At 36.1% G+C, this 16215-nt stretch overlaps 1 protein-coding gene across 2 annotated transcripts in view; it reads left to right on the plus strand.

The window, feature by feature from the left end:
- Nucleotides 1-15794, plus strand: part of HACD4 (3-hydroxyacyl-CoA dehydratase 4) — a 34830-nt gene extending 19036 nt beyond the window's left edge. Inside the window, exons 5-8 of one of the 2 annotated variants that reach the window (XM_073228435.1) lie at nt 2684-2790; nt 3403-3470; nt 10191-10316; nt 14193-15794. In XM_073228435.1, coding sequence (XP_073084536.1) covers nt 2684-2790; nt 3403-3470; nt 10191-10289 — 274 coding nt within the window. In that variant the 3' untranslated portion in view covers nt 10290-10316; nt 14193-15794. The remainder of the gene's footprint in view (nt 1-2683; nt 2791-3402; nt 3471-10190; nt 10317-14192) is intronic. The other variant, XM_073228434.1, reaches the window with a different exon arrangement.
- Nucleotides 15795-16215: the final 421 nt, after the last annotated feature.

The following is a 16215-nucleotide window of genomic DNA, read 5'->3' on the forward strand; positions in this document are numbered from 1 at the left end:
ATCACTGCTATCCAATTTGAGAACATTTTCGTCACCTGCATTAGCAGTCTCTCCTTGTTCCCTCCTCCTTCTAGCCTCTGGCAGCCACTGACATACTGCCCCTTAGAGATTCGTCTTGTGGACATTTCATATAAATGAAATCACATAATATGTGGCCTTTTGTGACTAGCTTCTTTCAGTTAGCGTAATGTTTTCAAGGTTCATCCATGTTGTAACATGTAACATTTCATTCCTTTTTATGGCTGAAAAATATTCAATTATATTGATATACCACTTTTTATTCATGTGTCAGCTGATGGACATTTGGGTTGTTTCTACTTTTATGTCATGAGGAATACTGCTATGAACATCCATGTACGAGCTTTTGTGTACACATATGCTTTCATTTCTCTTAACCTAGGAATGAAATTCCTAAGCACCTAACCTTTTTGAAACTCAATTTTTTTTCTCAGAAAGAATGGGGGTGAAATTATCTTCCCAGCTTATCCTAGAATGACTTTTTTGAAGCAAGCATCATAGAACTTCCTCAGTCTGACAGACATCTATGAGAAATCCACAGTTACTACAATGGTTAATGTTGAAAGACTGGTGCTTTCCTCCTAAGATCAGAAACAAGACAAGGGTGGCCTTCTATTCAACATCATACTGGAAGCTCTAGCCATGGCAGTTAGACAAGAAAATGGTGTAAATGGCATCCATATTGAAAAGGAAGGAGTAAAATTATCTCTATTGGCAGATGACATGATCTTGTATATAAAAAATCATAAGGAATCTATTAAAAATGTTAGAACTAATAAACTATTTCAGCAAGGTTGTTGAATACAAAATCAATATACAAAAATCACTTGTATTCTATACATTTGAAATGACCTATCCTAAAATAAAATTCAGGGAACAATTCCATTTACAATAGCATCAAAAAAATAAAGTACTTAAGAATGAATTTAACAAAAGATATGCAGAAACCTGTATTAAAAACTATAAAACATTGTTGCAAGAAATTAGAGGTCTAAGTAAATGGAAAGATATCCCATGTTCATGGGTTGAAGATTTAATATTGTTAAGATGGCAATATTCCCCAAATTATCTACAGTTTGGCGCAACCCCTATCAGAATTCTAGCTGCCTTCTTTGCAGAAATTGAGAAGCTGATCCTAAAATTCATATGGAAACTAAAGGAACCCAGAATAGTCAAAACAATCTTAAAAAAGAATTTAGCAGAAGACTCAGACTTCCCAATTTCCAAACTTGCTATAAAGCAGCAATCATCAACACTGTGATACTCGTGTAAGGATATGTCATAGCATAGACTTGATAGTCTAAATTCTTACATTTATGGTAAATTGATTTTTGACAAGAGTACCCAAGACCATTCAATGAGGAAAAATAGTCTTTTCAACAAATAGTGCTGGGGCAACTGGATATCCAGATGGAAAGAATGAAGGTGGACTCATGTACAAAACTTAACTCAAAATGGATCAAAACCTAAATGTAAGAGCTAAAACTATGAAACTCGTAGAAGAAAACACAGGGGTAAATCTTTGTGATCTTAGATTTGCCAGTGGAGTCTTAGGACACAAAAACACAAAGCAACAAAAGAAAAAAGATGTATTGGACTTCATAAGAAGTGGCTTTAAGTATATAAGATGCTTATATTCTCTTGCAATAAGAAAGAGAAAACAAGATAGGAAGCATTTTTTACTTAGATTAGTAAAGGTAAAAAAGTTTGATAATTACTATGTAGTGAGGGCTTGCATTGTTGTTACATAGTGCATATAGTGTGTATACACACAGGTGAGATTAAAAAATAGTTCTGAAAAATACTTAAGAAATCGGCATTGGTCATTGCCTCCAAGGAATATAATTAGGATCCTGGAATAAGAAAAGATTTACTTTTCCTCATTCATGTTTTCAAGGTTTTGGGTTTTGTTTTCAAATGTATGCACTGCCTATTCTAGAAGTTCTCAAAGTATGGTCCCAAGACCAGGGGCTTCAGCATCACCTGAACTTGTTTGTAATACCAGGTCTCAGTTCTACCTCAGATCCCCTGGATCAGATACTCTGGAGATAGGGCCTACCAATTTCTGCTTTAGCTAGCACACTGGGTGATTCTGATGTATGTTTAACAACTTGTAAGAGAAATAAAAAGATGTAAACTAGTGCACCTGTTACATCATAGAGGCAGGTTTAAAACTACCTGTTATACCCCCCAAAAAACTCCTAAGGCCAGTTCTTTAATAGATCACACAAGATGGCAGAACTACTTAATAAGCAAAGGGATGCCAAACAAGTTTTTGTAAGTCATATTTTTAAAACTCATTCCCTAGATATTCACAAGTATGTCTTTAAAAACCTTGCTGATTGCGCATAAAATGGGCTTAGCTTCTGAGTGAAATTGAAGTCACTAATCAAGGAAACTTGCAACTCATTTGCTGCTGGATAAGAGATACATTTTTCTCTGTTCACCTCCATAATTATCTACAATCCACCCCATTAGACAAGCCAGATTGACAAGGTTCCCTTCCCTGTTTTTTTTAACTTTTCTCCTGCTTATAAGAATTAAGGTATGAAATTTGTGAACTTCCTGGTTTTATATGTGTATTTAATGACATAATAAGGTATTTCCTTCATTTCTTTTCCAGACATCAGCAGAAAATGGTTATGAGCTCTTTGTCTCCCTTCAGGTACACTTACTGCATGTTAGCAGTCATAGGAATATCCTATGCGGTCTTGACATGGCTCAGTCAAACCCTGTGGATGCTGATTTATCCTTTGTGTGTCCTTGCAGAAGGTAAGAAAAGAGAGAGTTGCTGTATTGCTTATTGACAAAGGCAATCTAGTTATAAAGGTTCACTAAATTTTTTGATGATTAATGTTGCTACTGCTTAGCTGACTCAATGTATCTTTCCTGGCATTCTTCCCTTGATGCAAAGAACCAAAGTATTAACAAGCAAAGTTAAAGGGGGAAGCAGCTCTGCATAGCAGACAATATTGGATGAAAAATAAGGACATTTATGTACAGGCCATTAACTTCATTAACTCACTATGCATTTTGGGTAATCATTGAATCTTGCAATTTTCTCATCTAAAGAGGTTTAACATTTAATGATTCAGTGATTTTTTTTAGTCATTTTTAATTTTTTTCATTGATGTACATAAATGCACAAATCCTAGTGTACAGCTTGAGTTTTGACATTTGTATATATACTTATGTAACCATCATCCTGATCAAGATATCAAACATTCTAATTTTTTTCCCCTATAACCCCACCAACCTCCCCTATGGTAACCACCAGTTTATTCTCTGTCTATAAATCTATGTTTTACTTTTTAGATGCCATATGTAAGTGAAATCATATGGTAATTGTCTTTGCCTTATTTCACTTAATATAATACCTTATAGGTCCATCCATGTTGTTGCAAATAGCAAGATTTCATTTATTCCCATGGCTTAGTATTATTCCATTGTATGTAAGTACCACATTTTTTTCTCTGTTCATCAGTGCACATTAGGTTGCTTCCATATTTTGGCTATTGTAAATAATGATATGAACACAGGAGTGCATATATCTTCCCAAATAAGTTTTTGGTTTTTTTCTAAATTCCCCAAAATTGAATTGCTGTCATGTATTTCTCATTTTATATTTTTGAGAAACCTCCATTCTGATTTCCATAATGGTTGCACCAATTTGCAATCCTACCAGCAGTGTACTAGGGTTCCTTTTTCTCTACATCCTCACCAACACTTCTTATTTGTTTTGTTTTGTTTGGTATTAGTCATTGTGACTAGTGTGAGGTGATTTCTCATTGTGGTATTGATTGGCATTTCTCTGATGATTAGTGATGTTGGGCATTTTTTCATGTTTCTGTTGCTATCTGTATGTCTCCTTTGGAAAAATGTCTCTTGAGGTCATCTGCCCATTTTTTAATTGGATTGTTATTTTTATTTTTGGTGTTGAGTTGTGTAAGTTCTTAAGATATTTTGGATATTAGCACCATATCAGATATATCATTTGCTGATATATTTTTGTGTATATATATATATATATATATATATATATATATATATATATATATATATATATATAAAGGGTGCCTTTTCATTTTACTGTTTTCATTTGCTGTGCAGAAGCTTTTTAGCTTGATGTAGTCCCACTTGTTTATTTTTGCTTTTGTTTCCCTTGCCTGGGGAGACATATCCAGAAAAAAATTGCTAAGGCCAGTGTCCAAAAATTTACTGTGTATGCTTTCTTCTAGGAGTTCTGTGGTTTTAGATTTTACAGTTAGTTCATGAATTCATTATAAGTTTATTTTTTGTGTATGATGTAAGACAATGATTGAGCTACATTCTTTTACACATAGACGTCCAGTTTCCCAATACCATTTACTGAAGAAACTGTCTTTTTCCCATTGTATATTCTTGCCTCCTTTGTCATGTATTAATTGATCATATAGGCATGGGCTTACCTTTGGGCTCTCCATCCTTTTCTGTTGGTCTTTGTATCTATTCTTGTGCAGTACCATACTATTTTGATTACATTTGTAGTATAGTTTGAAATCAAGGCATGTGACACCCCTAGCTTTGTTCTTTTTTGAGATTGCTTGGGCTGTTTGGGGTCTTTTGTGGTTCCATACAAATTTTAGCATTATTTGTTCTAGCGTTGTGAAAACTGCCATTGGTATTTTGACACTGATTGCATTGAATCTGTAGATTGCTGTGGGCAGTTTGGCCATTTTAACAATATTAATTCTTCCTATCTGTGATTGTGAACTAGCATTCCATTTATTTGTATCATCTTCAATTTCTTCCGTTAGTGTCTTACAGTTTTTCAGAGTAGAGGTCTTCCACTTATTCCTAGTTATTCTGTGTTTTTTTTTTTGATGCAATGGTAAATAGAATTGCAGCAGATTTCTGTATGTTGCAACTTTACTGAATTCATTTATTAGTTCTCATAGTTACTAGGTGGAGTCTTTAGAGTTTTCTATATATAGTAGCATGTCATCTGCAAATAGTAACAGTTTTGCTTCTTCCCCATCAGTTTGGATGCTTGGTCTGATTGCTATGGCTAGGACTTCTAGTACTGCTTGTATAAAAGTGGGAAGAGTGGGCATCTCCTTTTTGCCCCTGATCTGTAGGGGAAAAGCTTTCAGCTTTTCACCACTGAATATGATATTAGCTGGGGGTTTGTCATATACAGCCTTTATTGAGGTATGTTCCCTCTATACCTCCTTTGTTGGATTTTTATCATGAATGACTGAATTTTGTTAAATGCTTTTCAGCATCTATTGAGATGAGGATATGGTTTTTATCCTTCCTTTTGTTAATGTGGTATATCACATTGATGGCTTTGTGGGTATTGAACCATCTTATCTCTGGAGTAAATCCCATTTTGGTCATGGTAAGTGATCATTTTAATATATTTTTGAATTTAGGATGCTTGTTTTTTGTTGAGGATTTTTGCATAAATGTTCATGAGATACTTATGTCTAATTTTCTTTCTTTGTAATGTCTTTGGTTTTGGTATCAAGGTGAATTTGGAAGCTTCCTCTAATTTTTTGTAATAGTTTGAAAAGGATAGGTATTAACTCTCCTTTAAATGTTTGGTAAAATTCTCCTGTGAAGCCATCTGGTTCTGCAGTTGTATTTGTTGGGGGTTTTTTGAGTACTGATTAAATTTTTTGTTACTAGTAATCATTTCCATTTCTTCCTGGTTCAGTCTCAGAAGATTGCATGTTTCTAGGAATTTATTCATTTCTCTTATGTTCAATTTGTTGGCATATAATCTTCCATAGTTATCTCTTGTAATTGTTTGTATTTCTGTAGAGTCAGTTTTGTCTTTCATATCTGATTTGAGTTCTTTCTCTGATAAGTCTGTCTACAGATTAATTTTATCTTTTCAAAGAACCAGCTCTTTGTTTCATTGATGCTTTGTATTGTTTTTTAGTCTCTATTTAAGTTATGTCCGCTCTGATCTTTATTATTTCCTTCCTTCTACTGAGTTCTCTTCTTTTTCTAGTTCCTTTGTATAGGGTTTGATTATTTGAGAATTTGTTTTTTGAGGTAGGCCTGTCCTACTATAAACATCCATTTTAGAAGTACTTTTGCTTCATCCCAAAGTTTTTATTTCCTTTTTAAATTCTTCATTGACCCTTAGGTTGTTTAGCATGTTGTTTCTCCTCCATCTGTTTTTTTCTCCCAGTAACTGAGTTCCAGTTTCATGCCCTTGTGGCCTAATAAGTAACCTTTCCTGGAGAATGTTTCATGTGCATGTGAATAGTATGTGTATTTTGCTATTCTTGGATGTATGTTCTATGACCTTCCCTAGGTTTGGGAGTTATATCTATATATATACACACACACACATATATGTTTTAGGTCCATTTGGTCTAATGTGCTGTTGAAAGCCAGTTCCTTATTTTTCATCTAGAGGATCTAGCCATTTATGTAACTGGGGTGTTAAAGTCCCCTTCTATTCTATTACTGTCAATTTTTCCCTTCACGTCTGTTAATATTTGCTCTATGTACTTAGGTGCTCCTACATTGGGTGCATATTTTTAGTTGTTAAATCTTCTTGCTGGATTGAGCCCATAATCTTTATATAAAGTCCTCCTTTGTGTATTTTGTGTGATATAGGTACTGCTACTCTAGTTCTGTCATTTCTCTCTTTTTCCATCCCTTCAGTTCCAGTCTGTGTGTGTCTTTACGTTCTAAGTGAGTCACTTCTAGGCAGCATATAGATAGATCCTATTTTTTTTCCATTCAGTTACTCCATCTCTCTTGGTTGGAGAATTTAGTCTATTTATGTGAAAGTAATTATTGATACATACTTACTGTGGTTTTGTTAAATGTTTTCTGGGTGTTTTGTCATGCTTCTCCTGTCTGCCTTTCTTGCTGTCTTACCTTGTGCATGATGACTATCTTTAGTATTATGGTTGGATTCCTTCCTCCTTTATTTTTTGTTTATTACAGGTTTTTGATTTGTGGTTACCATGTTGTTTATATATGACATCTTAAAATATAGCATTCTATGTTACTTTGATAGTCACTTAAATTTGGAAGCATTCTAACAGCACTACTGCACGTTTTATGTAGGTCTTCTTTAACACCTTTTGATTCCCTTAATTATTAGAAGTAGGTGATTTAATTTGGCCTTTTCTTTTCTTCTTTAAGTCCTTTTGCTACTTATAAGGTCAGTTTAGTGGCAGTGAGCTCTTTTATGTTTATTGGTGAAGCGCTTTATCTTTCCTGGAGTTCTGAATGTGTCAGCCTTGCCAGGTGGAGTAGTCTTGGTTGTAGGTTCCTCTTAGCACTTTGACTATACCATGCCACTCCATTCAAGCCTGCAGAGTTTATAATGGAACATCAGCAGCTGGTAGCCTTATGGGGTCTCCCTTGCAGGTGACTCATTGCTTTTCTCTTGCTGCTTTTAAGATTCTTTATCTTTGACAGTTTAATGATGAGTGGTGTAGACCTTTTCTAGTTCAACTTGTTTGAGGCTTGCTGTGCTTCCTGGACATGGATGTCTTGTTTCCTTCTCTAGGTTGGGAAGTTGTCAGCTGTTAGTTCTTCAAATAACTTTTCCTGCAAATATTAGGATGTGTGATGTGTTTTGAGCTTCCTTAACCTATCCTCATTTCTTTTTTCTTTCTCCTCAACTTTAGAGGATGTAGAAGAATAAATCAGCAATTTGGAAGACAGTAAAGCACTAGTCTGTTGATTACCTCTAGTATATTTTCATTTCATTCATTGTATTCTTCATCAGATAGGTTTTTAAAATATTTTCTCTTTATGAAGTCCTCCCTCCATTCATCCATTCTTCTCTCAAGTCTGGTGAGGATCTTTAAAATGAGTAACTCTTTGTCAGGTAGATTGCCTGTTTTATTTAGTTCTTTTTCTGAAGGTCTGACATATTCTTTTATTTCAAGTGTGTTTCATTGTTTGTGACTCTGAGTTTTGCCTAACCTATAGAAAGGGCTACTCTTCCTTTTTTTGTAAATTTGGCCTGTGTAGAAACAGCCCCTTAGTGTACTGATGCCAGGGTCTTCTAGGTTGGCACCAGGTTGCCTTGCAAATGGGTCAGCTGGGGACGAAGGCACAGGTGAGGTAGATCTGCATGAGTCTAGCCCTGGTCACCCTTGGAGAGACTGCTGGATCTCTGACAGGTGGATGGGGGCTAGGAGGCCACCTTTGCCATGCGTAGAGCTGGTGTGTGTTCATCGTGACCCTGTCACACTATCAGTGTCCAGGAGGAATGCAACCGATGGCACTCAGCAGCACCGCTGGCCCTGGAGAGGTTTCCAGCAGTTCTCCTTCTGTTTGGTGGGCAGCTTTCTCCTGTGCCCCGGGCAGGTGGGTCTGTGCTCTGGCGGCTCAATGACATCCCTCCCATCCTGTAGGGCTGAGCTGGGTGTGGGTCTCCATCCGTCACTGGGTCTCCAGCTTGCCTGCTGTTTTTCATGTGGTCTTTTTATCCCTTGTCATGCAGGTGTTTACTCAGGCCTCTGCTCTTCCTGGGGATGGATCGATGTGTGTGTAGGTGTGGATCAGGGTGTACACGGAAGAGGCAGGGCAGGTTTTTCTGTGCAGCCATCTTCTCTTATGCACTCAGTATACATGCTTGAGACACTGGATGAATTACTGAACACAATATGAAGTAGGCTAGTAACTTAGCCTAACTGTACACCTAAAACTTGAAGTCAAATAGTTAAAATCATCAATTTGGAAAGAGCTTGATATTTGGGAAACATGTTTCCTTCTGTAGTAGATTTGACAGACTGGTAGGAAACTTTCTGAAACAGAAATGATTAAAATTTTCAAAAACTGAGGGCATAAAGAAATTGAGAAAGCATGTTAAGGTAACGCAAGGAAGACATCCAGAATCAGGCGTAACATAAAATAATGGTGATATTGGCAATAATTGTATAATATATACAACATAACCACCTTTTCTATCTACCAGTAACCAGAGTAATGTGCTTACATTAAATTACAGAATTTTGTTTTCAGAAGGAAGGGATTAAATTTTGCAATAGACTATGACAAAAAAAATCTAGAAAATAATGTTCTTGAAAACCATAAACAGATTGTCTATTTCTTTGAGAATGAAATTACTCAAACATTTAAGCACATTCCATACATTATTATACCATATGAAAAATACTATACAGAAAACTTTTCGTTTCTTGTTATTTGATAATTCTAAGTCTTCTTTCTAGAGAAGCCATATTCCTATATTCTCTGTTCAAATTAGATTCAGAAACTTATTCTTGAAAGATGACAAAACATCAATTAACCCTGCATGGTAGAATACAGGTGACTGTAATTTTATCTTTATATAACTGTCCCAAAGTATAGAAAACTGAAGTGTGTTTTAACAACATATCTTTTAATAACCAAACTACCTGTTGACACTGAGAAAACGCTAGAGCCTTAGGTGCAGCCCCTGTGCCAGTCATCCTGCTTTGGCTCTGATAGCTGTGGGCACCTGACTTCCTCTTTTTTAAAAATGAAATTTTTAAAAACAATTTTAAGAACACAAGAAGTTGGAAGAATAGTGTGTTGTTCCCCTGTACCTTTAACCTAGTTTACCCTAATGATTACATCTTACACAACCACCTTACATTATCATTTCACAGAACCTCCATCTTTTTGTATCTGATAACAGCCTCCTTCCCAAAAATAATTTAGACAAGCATTTCTCTAAGTTCCTCGCATTTCTCTATGTTCCTCAGAATTTTTATTAAGTCCTGCCTGGGGGTGGAGAGGAAGGGAGAGATATTCAAAAGTCATTTAAATGGAGGAAATGGTGAGCGAAACTTTGTTGTTGCAAAACTTTCCAGAATATCTGTTGTACTAATGTGTATTAGAAAAATCCAAGGGGAAAATATATGCAGCATTTTCCAAATTCATTTTCTAGCACCCCTGTTTGTGGCTAAGGGGATAGGTATTTTGAGATGCCATCTTATCTATAGGCACAACAAAGTATTAGTTGGACAAAAATTCAACAAGTCACACTTTTAATGGCCTTACCAACATACTCATTCAGCAGATTTCTGTATCAAACTGTAGCTTTAAAGGATTCAATAATTGTTGTAAAACTGTCATAAAATTGAAAATATCTTTCAACTATGCAGACATATATACACATCCCTATAGCATGTTAATGATTCCTTCTTTTTTCCTTAAAACAGCATTTGCCATCTATCAGTCACTGCCTTATTTTGAATCATTTGGTACTTACTCGACAAAGCTGCCCTTTGACTTATCCATTTATTTCCCATATGTGCTGAAACTATATCTCCTGATTCTTTTTATAGGTAAGTGGTTTTTCTCTTTTGTTTTTGTTGCCATCTACCTTAACAGAATGGGGAAGCCTGACATGCAGAACTAGATTTTGCTAATAAAGCACCCTAAAAGTTAAGATGCTTTGCAGGATTATCACGAGGGCAAGCATTTCCCTGTGTGAACAAGAACAGTTTTACTAGCAGAAAACTGAACTGCTTTGGGTATGAAATACAGAAGTTTTGAACATGGACCTGGGTATCTAGATGTCAAACTAAGCAGGCTTGGCTATTTCTGGTTTTTCCATTTGTATCTATTTTGTTTCCTGTTTGGCCTATGTGCTGGCAGGTCCTAGCAGGCAGGTGGCAGCAGGTGCTAAAGACTCAACAAAAATGTATGGACCAACCTAGCCATGGCAATCAGAAAAAAGAAAGAAATACAAGGAATCCAGATTGGTAAAGAAGTAGTCAAACTGTCACTTTTTGCAGATGACATGATATTGTACATAAAAAACCCTAAAGACTCCACTCCAAAACTACTAGAACTAATATCAAAATTCAGCAAAGTTGCAGGATACAAAATTAACAGACAGAAATCTGTGGCTTTCCTATACAATAACAATGAACTAATAGAAAGAGAAATCAGGAAAACAATTCCATTCACAATAGCATCAAAAAGTATAAAATACCTAGGAATAAACCTAACCAAGTAAGTGAAAGACCTATACCCTGAAAACTATAAGACACTCTTAAGAGAAATTAAAGAGGTCACTAACAAATGGAAACTCATCCCATGCTCCTGGCTAGGAAGAATTAATATCATCAAAATGGCCATCCTGCCCAAAGCAATATACAGATTTGATGTGATCCCTATCAAATTACCAACAGCATTCTTCAATGAACTGGAACAAATAGTTCAAAAATTCATATGGAAACACCAAAGACCCCAAATAGCCAAAGCAATCCTGAGAAGGAAGAATAAAGTGGGGGGGGGGCATCTCAATCCCCAACTTCAAGCTCTACTACAAAACCACAGTAATCAAGACAATTTGGTACTGGCAGAAGAACAGAGCCACAGACCAGTGGAACAGAATAGAGATTCCAGACATTAACCCAAACATATATGGTCAATTAATATATGATAAAGGAGCCATAGACATACAATGGGGAAATGACAGTCTTCAACAGATGGTGCTGGCAAAATTGGACAGCTACATGTAAGAGAATGAAACTGGATCACTGTCTAACCCCATACACAAAAGTAAATTCGAAATGGATGAAAGACCTGAATTTAAGTCATAAAACCATAAAACTCTTAGAAAAAAACATAGGCAAAAATCTCACGGACATAAACATGAGCGACTTCTTCATGAACATATCTCCCCTGGCAAGGGAAACAAAAGCAAAAATGAACAAGTGGGACTATATCAAGCGGAAAAGCTACTGTACAGCAAAGGACACCACTAATAGAACAAAAAGGTATCCTACAGTATGGGAGAATATATTCGTAAATGACAGATCCGATAAAGGGTTGACATCCAAAATATATAAAGAGCTCATGCACCTCAACAAACAAAAAGAAAATAATCCAATTAAAAAATGGGCAGAGGAGCTTAACAGACAGTTCTCCAAAGAAGAAATTCAGTTGGCCAAAAACAGACATATGAAAAGATGCTCCACATCACTAGTTATCAGAGAAATGCAAATTGAAACCACAATGAGATATCACCTCACACCAGTAAGGATGGCTACCATCCAAAAGACAAACAACAACAAATGTTGGCAAGGTTGTAGAGAAAGGGGAACCCTCCTACACTGCTGGTGGGAATGTATATTAGTTCAGTCATTGTGGAAAGCAGTTTGGAGGTTCATCAAAATGCTCAAAATAGACTTACCATTTGACCCAGGAATTCCACTTGTAGGAATTTACCCTAAGAATGCAGCACTCCAGTTTGAAAAAGACAGATGCACCCCTGTGTGTATTGCGGCACTATTTACAATAGCCAAGAAATGGAAGCAACCTAAGTGTCCATCAGTAGATGAATGGATAAAGAAGATGTGGTAGATAAACACAATGGAATATTATTCAGCCATAAGAAGAAAACAAATCCTACCATTTGCAACAACATGGATGGAGCTAGAGGGTATTATGCTCAGTGAAATAAGCCAAGTGGAGAAAGACAAATACCAAATGATTTCACTCATCTGTGGAGTGTAAGAACAAAAGAAAAACTGAAGGAACAAAACAGCAGCAGAATCACAGAACCCAAGAATGGACTAACAGTTACCAAAGGGAAAGAGACTGGGGAGAATGGGAGGGGAGGGAGGGATAAGGGTGAGGAAGAAGAAAGGGGGTATTATGATTAGCATGTATATTGTGGGGGTTAGGGGAAAGGGGAGGGCTGTGCAACACAGCAAAGACAAATAGGGATTCTACAACATCTTGCTATGCTGATGGACAGTGACTGTAATGGGGTTTGTTGGGGGGGACTTGGGGTAGGGGAAAACCTAGTAAACATAATGTTCCTCAAAAAAATAAAGAAATAAAAATAAAAATAAAAAGATGCTCCACATTGCTTGTCATCAGAGAAATGCAAATTAAAACCACAATGAGATATCACCTCACACCAGTAAGGATCGCCATCATCGAAAAGACAAACAACAACAAATGCTGGCGAGGTTGTGGAGGAAGGGGAACCCTCCTACACTGCTGGTGGGAATGTAAATTAGTTCAACCATTGTGGAAAGCAGTATGGAAGTTCCTCAAAATGCTCAAAATAGAAATACTATTTGACCCAGGAATTCCACTTCTAGGAATTTACCCTAAGAATGCAGCACTCCAGTTTGAAAATGACAGATGCACCCCTATGTTTATTGCTGCAGTATTTACAATAGCTAAGATATGGAAGCAACCTAAATGTCCATCAGTAGATGAATGGATAAAGAAGATGTGGTACATATACAAAATGGAATATTACTCAGCCATAAGAAAAAAAAAACAGATCCTACCATTTGCAACAACATGGATGGAGCTAGAGGGTATTATGCTCAGTGAAATAAGCCAGGCAGAGAAAGACAAGTACCAAATGATTTCACTCATATGTGGAGTATAAGAACAAAGGAAAACTGAAGGAACAAAACAGCAGCAGAATCACAGAACCCACGAATGGTGGGTTTGGTAACTAATAGTTACCAAAGGGAAAGGGACTGGGGAGGATGGGTGGGAAGGCAGGGACAAGGGTGGGGAAAACGAAAGGGGGCATTACAATTAGCATGTATAGTGTGGGGGGGGGGGCAAAGGGAGGGCTGTGCAACACAGAGAAGACAAGTAGTGATTTTACAGCATCTGACTATGCTGATGGACAGTGACTGTGAAGGGGTATGTGGGGGGGACTTGGTGAAAGGGGGAGCCTAGTAAACATAATGTTCTTCATGTAATTGTAGATCAATGATACCAAAATAAAAAAATTAAAAAAAAAATGTATAGACCAAAACTTAAAATCTTATCAGTTTTTTCTCAGGATATTGGCAAAAAGATTTCCATTATTAAATGTTAGCTTCTCCAGCTCTAGCCTTCACAAATCCCCAAGATAATGATTACTTCAAGGTAACAACTATCAGATACTGAAGAACACCACAAAAGAGAAGACATATATGAATTTTATGGGAAGTGAAGAGAGCTACCCTAAAGAAAGGGAAAAACTAATTCCTTGCAATCAACAAAATAGTAGCATGGTGGCATTTCTTTACTTCCCCTTCTGCAGGAAATCTAGACCTTCTTTGAGTCTCCCTTTCAAATGTCTCCTCCCTAGACCACAGGCAGCACTCTGGTTGTATTTTAAAACCAAGGGTCTTTCCAGAAAAATGGTTAATTAAGTTTACTTACTTTTGCCACTTCCTTCTCCACATTAGGTATGTATTTTACCTACAGTCATCTTTACTCAGAAAGAAGAGACATCCTCAGAGTCTTTCCCATTAAAAAGAAGAAAATGTGAAGTACAGCATTCTGATGTGATGAAAAGCAGCATGTGGAGTCAGCTTCAGTAAACACAGCACAGGAAGCATTCCGGTGGGAAGATACCTAGTATTTGATAAAACTCCATGACTGACAATTGTATTCCTCCCCGGAGTAGAGACACCACAGTAGTCTATGTTCTTACATATTGTATTTCCAAACACCCCCTGTAACACCAAAGCTGTGGATTCTGTACGGGTTAAAGTTGTATCAGGAAGTCTGATCATTTTCCTATAAAGTTAAGAAATAGGAAATTAACTGGAATACGTTCATTAAATTGAAAACCAAAACTGCTAACCTAAATTACATCTATTTCTTTTCAGAGTTCCCAACTACAGTAGATCTGTAGGAGGGAAGCAATGACTAAATATTCTGTGTAGTTGTCTAGAATAACATATTTCACAGATATCACTGTCCCCAGAGGTAAACATTAGACATACCTAGAAAATTATTTTCTAGACTTTGATGAAAACAGAATAAATCTTTGGTAAATATAAAAATAATGCCCCCAATTTTTTTTAAACAGGCTGTATACATATCTTACAAGGAGGTACAAAGATATAGTAAAAATTTATTAAGAAATCTGAAATATTGCTAATTCTTGATTTACTATTATATCCAAAATGTATGTGAATTGACTAATAGAATAATTTCTGTACCATCAATGTATCACTCACTTTTCTTGAAAGAATTATAGAATCTTATCCAGTGACTATATAAAAAGGGTATTAAATATTTTGGGACATAATAACTAGGTAGTAGAAATAAAACTACAAAAAAAATTGCTAAAAGCTTTAGTTTACAAAAAGAATCCCTTTGCAAACTCCAGGTGACTTAGTCTGGCTTCCTACTTACATTGTTGGAATATACACCTAGAGTCACTGAAACAAGAAAGAATTACAGCAACTATACTTTATTGGGCTACTGTAGGAAACTAAAATTTCATTAAATAATACTTAAATTTTTTAAACTACATTACCTTAAAGCCTTTTTATCAAGGTCATTGAAACGAAAAGCAATAACTAACACTTCTTCCAGACATACTCATTGGGTAGTGATGTATTTTATTCCCGTATGTTTCTCAAGAAACACTTTCATCTTGGTCTGATGTTTTTGTTCAATAAACAGGTTACCCTTAGAATGAGTTGCTTCCTAGTTGACTTCACAAAAATGCGTACATTCATTCAAGAAACACTTATTTTGTGCCTACAATGTGCCACACACCATACATAAAACCCTTACTAGGCTTCCTGCAAACAAGCTTGTTACTAAAGCATGTACCACACCACACTGAAGTCCCTAAGAAGTTAACTTTTTAAAATATTCCTTATTCTGCCTACCTTGAGCAAGTTGTCACATATGTGTTTCTTTCAAAAGAAGTAACTACATCAGTACCTGAAAAGTTTCTCCAGAGAAATAACCTATGTACAAAGAAAACAGTTACATTTTATTGTGCTAACGTATTTAAGTGATTTAAAATTAAAATATGCTAAAAATCATCTCCCAACATCTTCCTCTCATTTGTTTATTTTTGCCTGGTAAACATTATCATGCTTTGTTTGGACAATTCTTACTTTGTTCACCTGGGTCTTAATGATGTGCACTTCTGCAAACATGTCATGCACTTTACTCCAAGGCACTTTCTTACAGTGTCCTATTCAAGGGAGCGCAGTAATCAGAATTAACAAGTGTGTGTGTTTAAGATGCAGATTCCTAGACTCCATTAAAGATCTGTTAAATCAGATGCTTTGGGGCTCAGGAACCTGCATTTTGATGGGATCCTTAAGTAAGCCTCATGCATTCTACACTTTGGAAATCACTACTTTTGAGTCTAAAGTATTTCACCTTTGGACCTTTGGACAGAAAACTGCTAATAAGTTATTTAGAAGCCACCATACGATATACTTTTCTGTTTTTAGA

Source organism: Manis javanica, chromosome 2, assembly GCF_040802235.1.
Source record: "Manis javanica isolate MJ-LG chromosome 2, MJ_LKY, whole genome shotgun sequence".
NCBI lineage: Eukaryota > Metazoa > Chordata > Mammalia > Pholidota > Manidae > Manis > Manis javanica.